General features: G+C 50.9%; 1 protein-coding gene across 1 annotated transcript; it reads right to left on the minus strand.

Annotated features, from left to right (window-relative positions):
- Positions 1-402: 402 nt before the first annotated feature.
- Positions 403-12,278, minus strand: LOC117871916 (cathelicidin-2-like). The gene is made up of 4 exons (XM_034759745.1): positions 11,992-12,278; positions 7,783-7,893; positions 3,317-3,409; positions 403-2,496 (listed from the first exon to the last, which is right to left on the minus strand). The coding sequence occupies exons 1-4, from the start codon at positions 12,178-12,180 to the stop codon at positions 2,362-2,364; spliced, it is 528 nt and encodes a 175-aa protein (XP_034615636.1). The 5' UTR covers positions 12,181-12,278; the 3' UTR covers positions 403-2,361.
- Positions 12,279-13,500: the final 1,222 nt, after the last annotated feature.

The raw sequence follows: 13,500 nt of genomic DNA on the forward strand, positions 1-13,500 counted from the left end.
ATAAAGTGTGGTGGCATTTTAATTTGTAATGTATTTGCCGTTGTCTCTACATCCCAGCACCGAGCTGTGGCTTTCCCGTCTGTGCTGGGGAGGGATAGAGGACACACTCAGGTGGGGATTTGAACTTACGGAAGGCACCTGTCCTTATTAGCAAATGAAAAACACTAGGCAGGATCGGTCTCCATTCCTCATCCTCACTGAGGTTGCTAGGAAAGGAGCTCTCCTGCTGAGCTAAGAGCAGTGGCGTTGCCGATTAGACCGGTGCGCACACTGCAGCAAAGAAAAAGAAAGCCCATCCTCTTTGAACGGGAAAAGACAAGTGTCTACGAGCGTAACCACAGGGGTGTTGGTGAGGGCACAAGTCACCAGGCTGACATTACAGCTCACAACTGACCACACACACAATGTAGCCGATATCTTTATTACAACGTGACAACGACTATAACAATTATTACAACGATACGTTAAATCAGACAAGACACAGCTTGGGGCAAATTTTCAACAGCGCCTAAGTCACTTAGGAGCCCAAGTCTCACTGATGGACACCAAGTCTTAGACTCCTTAGTCTCTTGAAAATAGGACTTAGACGCTTTTGAAACTTTTGCCTTGGACCTTCAATATTGGCAGTGATTACATGCTCTGGGGGGAAACGACCGATGATATGCTATGATCAAGGAATGCAATTGATTACGTCTATGTAGGGCCGGGGAGGAACGCGGCTATACTGTACCGGTGCTTATTTCTATAGAGGATGATGAGATTGCGCAGAAGCAGACTTAAAAATAGCGTTAAACTGAGTGTTTTGCCGAAAAAGGGAAGTTACAAGGGGAGGGCGGTTCCAAACTGGAGCACTAGGGGTCACTGTTTACTATCGCTCCACACTGACCAGCAGCCCCACTCGGATCAGGTGCGAGGCCAGAGACGCTGACCTGGGAACGTATGGAGAAAGTAGCATATGCCGGAGTAGCACAAGGTCATGGGGAAGAGGTTGGGGGAGATTGAGCCCTTCAACATGACTGGAAGCCTTTTCCCCTGTATGGATTAAGCTGTTGGACAGCCAGAGAAGCCCAGTCCAAAGGAGACTTGGGGCAAAGCAAAGCTGGAAAGGGCTGTCAGAGAAGGAGGCCCGGACGTTGGGAGTTACTAGGGCACCAGGAGAAACCCCAGCAGGGGGTCGTTTCAGTCTTATTGGAATGAAGTTCTGCTCAGCTCCTCACACGCGTATTTCTGGCTCTATTCCTCTCAGCCTTCCCTTCAGAACAGCTCCATGCAGCACGGCCCCTTCCCTGCAGAGCTCTGGCCCTGCAAGAATCTGCCTTGCCTTTCCCCTCTGCTTATCATATAAGTACCTGGGGAAATCCTTGACTCCTTCTTGCCAGCCCCAAGCGTTCCAAAACCATAGCTCAAGGGTCCTGACACTCGTGAGATGGACTTAGCAAATCACGCGGTTTTAAAGGTACTATCCTTGGAGTTCTTTTATTAGCCTTTTGATTTCTGAGCCGCAGGGCACCACGATTTCAAGCTTTTTTCTCCCACCCACAAGGGCTCGAAACCTGCTTTTATAGATTTAAAATGAAAAGCCCAGATTCTCGCGTCATCACGTGACTCCAGGAGCTGGGTCTGTAAGGAAAGCACCAGCTGTCATGACACTTGCAATGAAACCGCGAGAGTTGGCCAGTCACTGTGGGAGGAACCATCACCAGGATCCCTACCTTGTGACTGGGGCCGAGCCTTTGGTATGACTGGCGCACCGCACATGAAGCGCCATCTCTTCCCAGCAATCTCATGGGTCACCCCTTTAGTCACGGGCTCAGAATTCAACTAAGGCCAAGGTTTTCAAAAGTGTCTAGATATTTTGGGATGTTCCGTTTCACATACCTTAAAACAGGCCTGGCTTTCAGAAGGCAGTTGCTCAGCACCTGCAGAAAATCAGGCCCCGTTAAAGGATCTCAGATTTGGCACCTGAAAATGAAGGCACCAAAATGTCTAAATCTTTGGCAACTCAAGCAAAGGAGGGCCTGTGAGAACGGCTGTCTCTGGAAGGGAACCTGGCAGGGAGCCGGAGGGGATGGATAGAACGTGTCTGAGGTTTGCAAGCGAGGGGCAACTCCGCCACACACTTTAGTCCTTGTTGCGGCTTAGCAGAGAATATCAAAACGAAAAGGCTTCCCCTATTTTGCAAGGGCTTTTTGAGGCCTGCCTCTCAGTCATCCCAAAGCGAAGCAAAAAAAAAACAGTGAAAGAGACTAGCCAAGAATAACATGGACCCAAAAGCTCTGAAATTATCTGTTGGATGAGATGGTGGCGTGGCAGGAAAGCAAACAGGCCGTTTGAAGACGATGGCAGCAACCTAGTTCGACCTCAGGCAGGCTGTCCTTTGTCTTCTTCTGGTGCTGTCAGGGCCGCGGTAGAGAAAGACGATGTGAAGTACTTTACAGTCACTTTGGGGACAGTCTGGGCCTTGGGTTTTGGTTTCTTGCTGGGTTTTTTCGCCCGCTGGAATTCAAAGGGATCAGAAGGGTCAATATTTCCCCCCCCCCAAAGTCCGGTTTCTATTTCATAGTCTTCAACCAAACTGTCCATCTACCCAGTTAGCTCATGATTGCCTCCTGCTGGAATGAATGGCAAATAATTCCCCAGGCCCTTGCCCAATCCTGAATGGGTCCTGGATTGAAACCAATTCTATCCCTGGCCTCACCTCTGGGGCTGCAGCCACCTCTCTGAAAACTGGACAGGGTCATTCATCTTAACCCTGATTCTACCTCCTCCAGTCATGGTCAGAGTGAAGGACGGAGGAACCTATGGTGACTCATTCCTGCATTTCCCTCCCCTCTCGCACCAGAGAAAGGAAAACCCAGTCCCACAGGGACATGCGCTGCCGTCAGAGTTCGTGAGCAACTTCCACCGAAGCCCACAGGAGCTGCAGATTGAGGGCAGAATATGAGTCACTGTCTTGGGAGCGACTAATATCCAGACACCTGGTGGGCCCACGATGCAGCTACACATCTTTACATAGGTCTAAGGCCTTCCGAGTGGGCCCAGCAGCACCATGCGTAACCATGGGGACTGCCATAGCCTCCTCCGTCTGGTGGCCCCATATGTTTAAAGAAGAGTTTCCATGTAGGTTTGTCCAAGGATGAGACGACCAAAAGCCAGCCAAGGAAAACATGGAATGATTCCCTCATTGACCCATGCTGGTTCTGTATCAGTCTCCTCTAGGGACAGTCAAGGGACAACACAAACCACCGTGGGGGCAGAGTGTACCTGGCTCCATGATCCCAATGGAGCGCGCCTACCTAGACAGGTAACAGCTCACCTGCTGCTGCTGCTGGGTGCATTTCACAGATGTCAAAGGTGCCTCTTGTACGAAGTCAAGAACTGACACGTCGGCGGAACAATCCCTTGTTATCTGGAGAGAGAGTGAGAGAGAAGTACTTCAATGAGGGGATCTGGGGAGCCCCATTTCAAAGCTTCATGGAAGTGCAGTTTTGCAATCGTTTTCAACTCAGAGGAAGCCTCCAGTGACAGTAATAAGCATGGTGAATACATACTAAATAACACTGTAATACAGAACACCCTAACTGAGGTCAGGGCCCCATCGTGCCAAGAGCCGGACAGACATATCGCAAAGGCCAGGTCCTGCCCCAAAGAGCAGGCCTCACAAGCTAAGTAAAGAATTATGTCTGAACTAGAAACATTGGCAGTTAAACAGTGAGCTCATCTCTAGAGTTGTGCAAATAACTGATTTGTCAGTTCGGCGGCCGAATCAAAGTTTTTTCCTGAGTTGTCCCAAAGCAAATTAAAAAAAAAAAAAATGTTGGTGAAATAAAAATCAGAAAAATTGCACATCAGGTCAAATGAAGCATTTTGTTTGAGTTTTTAACCTGGTTTAATAAAAATGAAGTAAAATTCAAACCAAAAGGTGGTTTAGGATCATAAATACAAAACGTTTTGACTTTTTTGGAATTGGTTTTTTCCCCGACTGACTCCATTTGGTGAATTCGACACAAATTCACCAAGTGTTTCACTCGACCCAAATTTGTGTGAATAACGTTCCTTTAGAAAAATGTTATCCAACTCTGCTGTTCTCAACCTCCGCTCTAGCAGCATTACCTTACCACTCCACTATTCTACTGAAACAGCTCCAAGCTCTACTTTCCACTATTCCGCTATGTTCACCGTGATCAATAGCGACCATGTCTACCTCCGCTGAAGCAACCATTTCACAGAGAGAACACCTTGGAATTTGGCCCGTTTGGAGGCTGATTTTCCAAGGTTGTTGTGCAGTTGGTTTTATTATCTAAGGAACGTAAATTATCTGACCACAAATGGGACAATGCTGGTTTTTTGTTTATTAAAATGGGAACTATGTTTTTTGGAGTCCTGTACCTGATACTGCTGGAGATGGAGCTTTCTTGCCTGAATTGTTAATTTCTTTGCAACAATATTTAAGATGGTTCAAATCATTTTACTCCTTGCAGTAACTGTAGTGATTCGAATGCCTTATAGCTTGGGACAATAGATCCTTCGCAAAGCAACATCTTCTTGAGGCCACTAGAGAGGCTGGAACATCTGGCTTAAACACATCACTAGTTTTAAGTTCTGTGGCAGGTGTAATTCTCTGGAGATGCCACACAGCCCCCGGCCGGTGTTGTTCTGAGTCAGGTTTGAGTACAGCAGGGGGAGTCAATTATTTTTTGTCATGGTCCAAATTCCTTGGTCAAGGTATAGTCAAGGTCCAGACTCCAGAGAAGAAAATAACAATGATTTTGGAGGGGCACTGTCAGCAGATCGAGGGACGTGATCATTCCCCTCTATTCGGCATTGGTGGGGCCTCATCTGGACTACTGTGTCCAGTTTTGGGCCCCACACTACAAGAAGGATGTGGAAAAATTGGAAAGAGTCCAGCGGAGGGCAACAAAAATGATTAGGGGGCTGGAGCACATGACTTATGAGGAGAGGCTGAGGGAACTGGGATTGTTTAGTCTGCAGAAGAGAAGAATGAGGGGGGATTTGATAGCTGATTTCAACTACCTGAAAGGGGGTTCCAAAGAGGATGGATCTAGACTGTTCTCAGTGGGAGCAGATAACAGAACAAGGAGTAATGGTCTCAAGTTGCAGTGGGGGAGGTCTAGGTTGGATATTAGGAAAAACTTTTTCACTAGGGAGGGTGGTGAAGCACTGGAATGGGTTACCTGGGGAGGTGGTGGAATCTCCTTCCTTAGAGGTTTTTAAGGTCAGGCTTGACAAAGCCCTGGCTGGGATGATTTAGTTGGTATTGGTGCTGCTTTGAGCAGGGGGTTGGACTAGATGACCTCCTGAGGTCCCTTCCAACCCTGATATTCTATGATTCTATGGAGTTTGTTCAAAAGCATCTGGTGGTTGGGATTTGGCCTATTGACTACCCCTGGAGTACAGGATCCTAAACAGTCCACAGCTCAAAGATAAAGGGCAGGTGGCTTTGACAGTGAATACACTCCCAGCTCAGCACCACTGTCCATCAAGGATACAAACTACACATGCCCAAAAGAAAGGTTCTGCAGCACGAGCAGATTCAACCGTGTTCCCTAGAGGTGACCACAAAAAAAAACAAAAAAACAAAAAAAAAACCACCACCTACCACTGGAACTGGCAACCTTGCAGACACAAGCCAATGATTGAAGAGGACTGGACACCAATTTCCTCCTTCCTTCGTTGGCGCTATGTGAAGAGGGTCAAGAGAACTGGCTTCTCTTCTGCCACTGCTGGGTTGGGTGACCACGGGCCAGTCACTACCTCTCTCTGCGTCTGTTTCCCCTGCTATCCTTCCTCTGTCTTAGCTCCTTACATTGCAAGCTCTTGGGGGCAGAGACTTACTTTATGTACAGCACCTAGCACACTGGGGCCCCGATCTCGGTTGGGGCCTCTAGACAGCACCATAGTACAAAGAAACTCACCAGCCCTACATTCACTTGCTTACTAAAATAACAGCATGACTAGAAAGTCTAGGGAGGAGACCCTCTTGTGCGTGCAAATAAGAACACAGGCCCTGGAGGGCGAATCATAAAAGGTTAAGGTTGGAAGAGACCTCAGGAGGTCATCTAGTCCAACCCCCTGCTCAAAGCAGGACCAACCCCCAACTAAATCATCCCAGCCAGGGCTTTGTCAAGCCTGGCCTTAAAAACCTCTAAGGAAGGCGATTCCACCACCTCCCTAGGTAACCCATTCCAGTGCTTCACCACCCTTCTCGTGATGTGTTCTCATGCCACATCATTCCGTTTGGGTCAAAGCCTGGGTCCACCATCGTGCGGCGGTACCAGCCCCACACACTTCCCCTCTGAGGCTGTTTTACCGAGACATGAAGATGGCACAGGGCCATGCAGAATGCTTTACAGGGGTGTTTTACATACAACAACTGCAGCCACTGGCACGCAAACTCCTCCCCAGCCTCCTAAATTGGGGAGGAGCATCAGGATGTGACATGATGGACGTGGTGAGGCACGAACATCTCGCCATAACCGGAGCCACGTGAAGCATGGGCAGGTTTGGTTTGCAGGGGGCAGTGCCCAGAGTTTCCCTCTGAATTTCTGATTTGATCAAATGCAGCTGAACCTGCCAAAGTTCCCATCCAACAAAACCCATTGATTGTCCCCGATTCCCCTGTCATGTGACCCAGGCGCGCTAGACAGCGTGCAGACAAGTAGGAACAGATCTGTGCCCAGTGAAACCCGAAACCTGATGATCTGCCCCGATTTAATTTCTAGGAGTTTAGCAAAACTCTAGGCGTGATGTAATGCCAGGTCAGCAGGAGTGGCAGATTGGTGTGAAACTCCATGGCTGAGACTCCACTTAAGCCTCCTTTCCCCTTCAGAGCTTTCTGAGTTATAGCAACAGCCACAATGATAATTTGTGTGTAAATGTCTAGCTCAGATGAGCAAGAGCGCCCAAACTAGAACAGGGAAAACTGGAACAAAATGAATGGTACAGAGGGGCGATCGGGGACTTTTGTTCTCCCAGCCCCATGACAGAAAAGCAAGGGCACATTCAATGACATTTAAAAGGCAGCACAAGGAAATGCATGTTTTTACCCTCACACAACAGCCTGTGGAACTCACTGCCACAAGACATCCCTGAGGCCAAGAGCTTAGCGGGATTCAAAAAAGGGATCAGACATTTGTATGGGTAATGAGGATATCCAGAGTGATAGTATTAAAAACAAACATGAGTTTTGTAAGGGATATGAACCGTCATGCGTCAGGGCTCAAGCCAATCTCTGCTGGGGGTCAGGAAGACACTTCCACTGGGGGGCTTTGTGCACCTTTCTCTGAATCAGCTGGCACCTGCCACTGCTGGAGGCAGGAGACAGGACTAGACAGACCCGGGGTCTGATCCAGGCTGGCAGCTCCTATGTCCCAGTGGTGCAATGCTCCTAACGAGAAAGGGGACAGTTTCAACAGACATGCCAAACCCACGAGAAAAATGCAGAAATTGGGCTTGTTTTTGGCTTAATTGGCTTGGGAGTTGCTGGTTGGCTAGTTTTTGGCTTGTCGCTTCTTCTTCTTTTTTTTCTGGCTCCCGGGAAGCAGGGGCAAGCGGGGGGGGAAGGGAGGGGAAGAGAGTCAGGGGTACACAGTGGGCCCACCGCAGTCCCAGACTGCACACCGGGGGATCTAGTCACATGGAGTGTTGGGGTTCTTAGGGATTGGCTTGTTTTGAAATGGGATTAGCTTGATTTTTGGCTTATTGTGAAAGTCGAGGGGCTTATTTACCACGTGAAAGTTGGCAACTGTGTTTCACACCTACCCCGTTCGGCCGATATCTGCAGTCCTCGAGGCGGTAGCTAGCCATGCTTTTCCGGCAGTTCGTCTCTTTGATGGTGAAGTTGATGCTGAAGTGCGTGCCCCAGTCAAATTGCTACAGGTACAAGGACAAATCTTTTAATGGCGTCACAAAGTGATGTCTCGTGCACGAGCCAGGGCTCCCCAGGCATCCGCTGCTTGCTTTTCGAGGAACATGGCAACCCCACAGGGGGCTTTAAGGAGACCAATAGCTACTTGTGCGCGCATCCGGTTTGCAATCAGGCGTCTATTAGGCACTGATCTCTGGGTGCGTGTCTAATGGTGCATGCTCGTACTATCCTAACACGGTGGTCTTAGGCAAGGTGGCAGCATAGAGACCTGCACCACACACTCCCCTTATTCACCAGCCATCCCTGCTTTCCCATCTGTTGCCCTGCCTGACTCCTGTCACAGTGGGTCAAGATGGATGGAATTCCCTCACTGCCAGGGGCATGCACAAGGGGGGGGGGCAAGCAAGGGCACACGCTCCCCCCAATAATCATCAGGGGCACAGAACTCTCCAGCCATGGGTAGTGGGGGGCCGGGGGGAGGAGAGCGAGCTCCTTCGACCCCAGGTCTTGGTGGGGGAACAGAACGTGCCTGCCCAAAAGGAGTCTCTCTCAAACTTCTCTGCATGCCTCTGTTCACTGCCCCTCCTCCCCCAGCACTTCTTGGTGTCCTTTGGTATGTGCTGGGACCTGGGTCAGGCCAGGCCACCACAGAGCGACCCAGACTGGTGGAAGACGCTAGGGAGCAGCGGCAAGACATCCACCGAAGGTTCGAAGATTTCGAAGGTGAAATTCACCTGGGAGCTGAGCGCCCGCACCGGCATCTGTGCCACTTGGGTCCTGCCCAAACCTATTTTGAGGATTTAAATCAGGGTGGGCCAAACTTTTTGGCCCGCGGGCCACATCTGGGTATGGAAATTGTATGGCAGGCCATGAATGCTCACGGAATTGGGGTTGGGGTGCAGGAGGGGATGAGGGCTCTGGCTGGAAGTGCGGGCTCTGGAGTGGCCCCAGAAATGAAGAGTTCAGGGTGCAGGAGGGGGCTCCAGACTGGGGCAGGAGGTTGGGGGGGGAGGTGAGGGCTCTGGCTGGGGGTGCAGGCTCTGGGGTGGGATGGGGATGAGGGGCTTGGGGTGCAGGAGGATGCTCCAGGCTGGGACTAAGGGGTTCAGAGAGCAGGAGAGGGGCAGGAGGTTGGGGCACAGGGGGAGGCTCAGGAAGTAAGCACCACCTGGAGCCTGCACCAAGTAGCTCCTGGAAGCATGTACCCCCTCCGGCTCCTATGCAGAGGCGCAGCCAGGCGGCAGGCACTGCCCCACAGCTCCCATTGGCCGCGGTTCCTGGCCAATGGGAGCTGCGGGGGCAGCATTTCGGGCGGGGGCAGTGTGTGGAGCTCCCTGGCTGCCCCTCCATGTAGGAACCAGAGCGGGGCCATGCTGCTGCTTACAGGAGCCGCACAGAGCTCGATTAAAACATCTGACGGGCCGGATGCAGCCCGTAGTTTGCCCACCCCTGCTTTAAATGGTCTCTGCCCCGGGGGAACTTCAGCCAGCAGCAGGAGGGGCACTTGCAGGCAGCTGGCACATCGGGGCAGGGGGATTGTTGTGGGGATGGAGAGATGGGGAAAGGAACAGATGGCACCTGGCTCATCCGGATTCACAGAGGGCCCTGCCAAAACTGGGACTGGCCCTAGCTGGGAGTGTAAATGCTCCCATCCTCTAGTGGCTGGGGGTTGAGTTACTTGGGTTTCCTCCGGTAAAATAACCCTTGGTCAAATAACATTCGAGACAGGTGTAACAGAGATTTCACCGCTGAAGGAGGTTGTCCCCCTGCCCACACGTTAGAATTTCTCCTCTCATTCCCAGCTCTGCCGTCCCCTCCCCCCAGCTGGTTCTGCAGCAGCCCACGGGTAGGCGTGACCAGCAAAAAGGGACACTGGCAGAGGCTGACCTGGCCCAAAAGGAGACGTAAGCAAACGTTTGGCACTTCCAACCAGCTCCAAGTCCTGGATCCAGCCCCACCCCCTTCCCTCATTCCGTGACTGAGGCTGTTTCACGTCAGGGCCCTGTTTATGCATTTGTAAAATAGGGATGGTACATACAGGAGTCAGACAGGCAGTAAAGTTCTGTGCTGAAGAGCGTCTATGTGACAACGCCAGCTCCCTCCCCTGTTCAGAGTCACGGCTGCTGAGACAGAAATACCTCTTCCTTACTCCTGCTAGCCTTGCAGAGGGGACATAGCTAAGGGGGGAGGGAGCTGCAGTCCGCTCCTCCTTAGAGAGGTCTCGGGATGCATAAGGTCCACTCGGCCACATCTGGGCAAGCCTTTTGGAACCCACGTGGCTTCAGCGGGTGGCACGGAGGGCCAGACGGTGGCTTACTGCATCGGGGTTACAGGTCACACGGAAGAAAGCAAGCAGCCAGCCAGCTTGACTCTCAGAACTCAGGGAGATGGATTTCTCTCTCTTTTGTAAAGAGAACACTCCAACCAGAAGGGGGCGCGGGGGCGTTCTGAATCGAAGCGATAAGGAGAGGCAGCAGCAATCGAGAGGGCAAATTATGTCTTAACTCAATTAGTTGGGATCAATGAAGTGGGGAAGAATCACAAGTAAACCAGAGTGAGTTATTTTAGCAGGAACCACTACTTAGGCTTCCAGGGTGAATTACTGTTATCTGTTGGAAATGAGCTATTATCTTCATTCACCTCACTTTGTAGCTAACCTCCATTTGTGAAATAAACAGAACTCTGAACTGGTAAAAACAGCGCTCTGGAACATAAACCCCACGGTTCTATGTTCCCTTGTCAGTTTCCATCCTCTGTAAGCCCTGAGGTTGGAGGGAAAGTCCTTCAGAGGGTTAGTTAGATCTTGAGCAATCCTCTTGTGCAATCTTTCTTTACAGTTGATGGAATGTGCTGGCTATTTTCCCTCCCGTCCTTTCTGGGTTACAGGCCCTTAGCTCTCTGGCACTTTCTCTATTCCTTCACTCCCCCTTGTTTGCCTTACTATACTCTCTGGCTGGTTTGGTTTGGTCATTTTCTTCCTTTTGGTACAGCTCCCTTCCCCACCACTGGCTCCCCACATACTGTGTCCCTTCTTTTCGGGTGCCAGTTGTTGCCTTGCTTGCTATTGGCCTCTCCCCCACCCAGCCTGGGCAGCTTCCCTCCAGACTCCACCAGCTGTTTCCACAGCTCTGTTAGGGAGGGGGGGGGGAATGTGAGAGAGAGAGAGCACAAGAAGCTGCCTGCTCTCCCCTGCTGGTTTTGATCCCCACCCTGCCTCAATGCGCACACACACACACACACACACACACACACACACACACACACACACAAGAGTCAAGCACACCCCACTTCAATGGCTCCAGAAACTTTGGAGCTCTCTAGGACCTCCTGCCCCAGAGCAGCTGTTTTGGGGTCCCCATTTAAAAAAAAATCCATTCTGAACACCAGGAGGCTGCTTCAGAGCAGCCAACTTGCGCAGTTCCCATGGCTCGTTCGACCCCCCAGCCTTCAGCACACTTGGGGATTTGCAGCCCCCTTGATCTGGAGTCCAGGAGAGAGCGAATGCAGAGCCCTGCAGAATCCTCTGCACAGCCCCTCTTCCCAACAAAGCCACACTGAACTGGTTTGTCCAGCGCTCTGCAAGCCCCCGGGGTAGAGGAGAAGGGCAGCCTAGTTTCCTAGGAGAGGAGGAGTTACTAAGTCTCCATGGGAAAACTGCACCAGTTTAAAGTGAATTTTGAAACCAATTTGGTAAGAGTGGTGCAAACCCACATGGAGACATTTCCATTTCAAGGGGGCTTATTTCCATTTAGATTAAATCCCTTTCCGGTCTACTTAAAGCTACACTGAAATAAGTGCCCCCCCATCCTGGCTTAAATTCACACCTTCCGTTAAACCAGTTCAACTCCCATGTAGACCAGCTTTGCCCCTGGGGAGAACTCAGCAGGAAATCTGGCTTTATATAGGACTTGATTTAGAGGCTTGCCTATATCGCACTCCTCATTGTACCTTCAGCACTTACATTCCTGCCTCAGTTCTGTTCCTGGAGTTCTTCCTGCTATTATACATATACTTCAAAAGCCTCCCACCCACCCCCTGCACCCCCTTCACTATGGGCTAACGTCTATGGGGAAAAGGAGAATCCAAAACCAATGAGTTCTTACTGTTTTGTGGAAGCTTTTGAGTTTGAACAGCCTGAACACTGCCTGCGTTCCAGTTTCTTGATTATAGGCCTCGACCGCAGAACGAGCCACATCTCGGGGGGACAGCAGCTGAGCCTCCAAAAGGGAACTGGCAGTAACGGACACCCCAAGAGACGCCAGCAGGGCCACCAGGAATAGCACCACCGCCATGGCTGCTGCCGCTTCACTGACTCCGGTGGGGGGGGGAATACGCCGACACAGCACTTTATTCCCAGAGTTAAAGACAAGGCTAACGGGTCAGTGTCACTGAACTCACTGCATCAAACTTGGCAAGACGCGCCCCTTTCAAAAACAAACCTAAGCCTTCGCGGCGCTCTCCGAGCTCGGTTTCAGGATGGTGCAACATATTTAAATGGGATTGATGCCGATTTCTTGGAATCCTAACTCTAAACAGCGATTTCTCAGGCTCAGAGCCCAGGAGCACTTAAACAGGGGTATGTATGCAGCTGGAAATAATTCCGGCCTTGGCTAAAGATAAACAAAACGCAGCCAAACCCTTCGAGGTTTGTTGACGTGCAGCAGGGGCTCCTTTTTTCTCCCCCCAGAGAGAGAAGGTTCCCAGCTGGCCAAAAGCAGACTGGCCGGGAGGCACTGGAAACTCAGACCTTCGGGTGAAGTCATTCCTGTACTGACAGAGAGACTAACCATGCTTTATGCAGATTAATATTCGGCTGGGAGGACTGAGTAGAAGGTAGGAGCTTCGTCTCCATTGATCCAAGAGTCAGAACCATAGAGCTGCACTGAGTGATGGCCAAAGTTGCCTGGTAATCATGGAAGAGAAAACTTTGTAAGGGGTTTAGAGAAGCATGTGATGTTTTTGAAGGCATGTCCCACCCTGCTGAAGCCGCCATGGAACATCCCACCTGGAGCCAAAACCACCTTCGCTAGCTAACGAGGTAGTGTGGGTTAGTGGACGGACGGGCTGGGAGCCTGTAGTTCCGCCGCTCAGTTGCTGTGGGGCCAGGAATAGGCCCCATAATCTCACTGTGCCTATTCTCCTGTCTTTAAAAACTGAGATGTTTACCAGTCTCTCCTGTGGGTGGGTTCGTTAGTTAATGATTGCACGGGCCATTGGAGATGCAAGTGCTACAAGAACCTGTTGCAAAGCAAATTGGCTTCAGTCGTCTTTGAATCAGGCTCCGGAAGGGCTGAGAGGTGCTAGATATTACTCTGAGTACTCCAGCATACACAGCCAGGCCAGGGAAAGCTCCGCAGTGCTAGGAGATCAGGACAGCTGAGGGGGTCACCAATGCTAGTCATTTTTTGACCTTGCACCAAAAGGTTCAAAGACTAAGTAGAGCATCCAAAGGGAGGGCAGATCCCGAGCACTGCCCGAACCCTCTTATCAAAGTCACGTCTACAACGCACCCAGAATCAGTGCACCCGAGCGGCCCATTCCTCGGGGACGCCGCACAATCTGTGCGCTTGAAAGAGAGAATCCCAGCAGTGTAGGACTGGAAGGGACCTCAG

This window comes from Trachemys scripta, chromosome 2 (genome assembly GCF_013100865.1).
Source record: "Trachemys scripta elegans isolate TJP31775 chromosome 2, CAS_Tse_1.0, whole genome shotgun sequence".
Classification (NCBI taxonomy): Eukaryota; Metazoa; Chordata; order Testudines; family Emydidae; genus Trachemys; species Trachemys scripta.

Excerpts from the sequence above, each read along its gene's own strand:
- LOC117871916 (XM_034759745.1), bottom strand. The coding sequence starts at position 12,180 with ATGGCGGTGGTGCTATTCCTGGTGGCCCTGCTGGCGTCTCTTGGGGTG. Across the intron at positions 7,894-11,991 it reads TCAAAAGCTTCCACAAAACA|CAATTTGACTGGGGCACGCA; the intron begins GTAAGAACTCAT and ends TTGTACCTGTAG. Across the intron at positions 3,410-7,782 it reads GCAGATATCGGCCGAACGGG|ATAACAAGGGATTGTTCCGC; the intron begins GTAGGTGTGAAA and ends CTCTCTCTCCAG.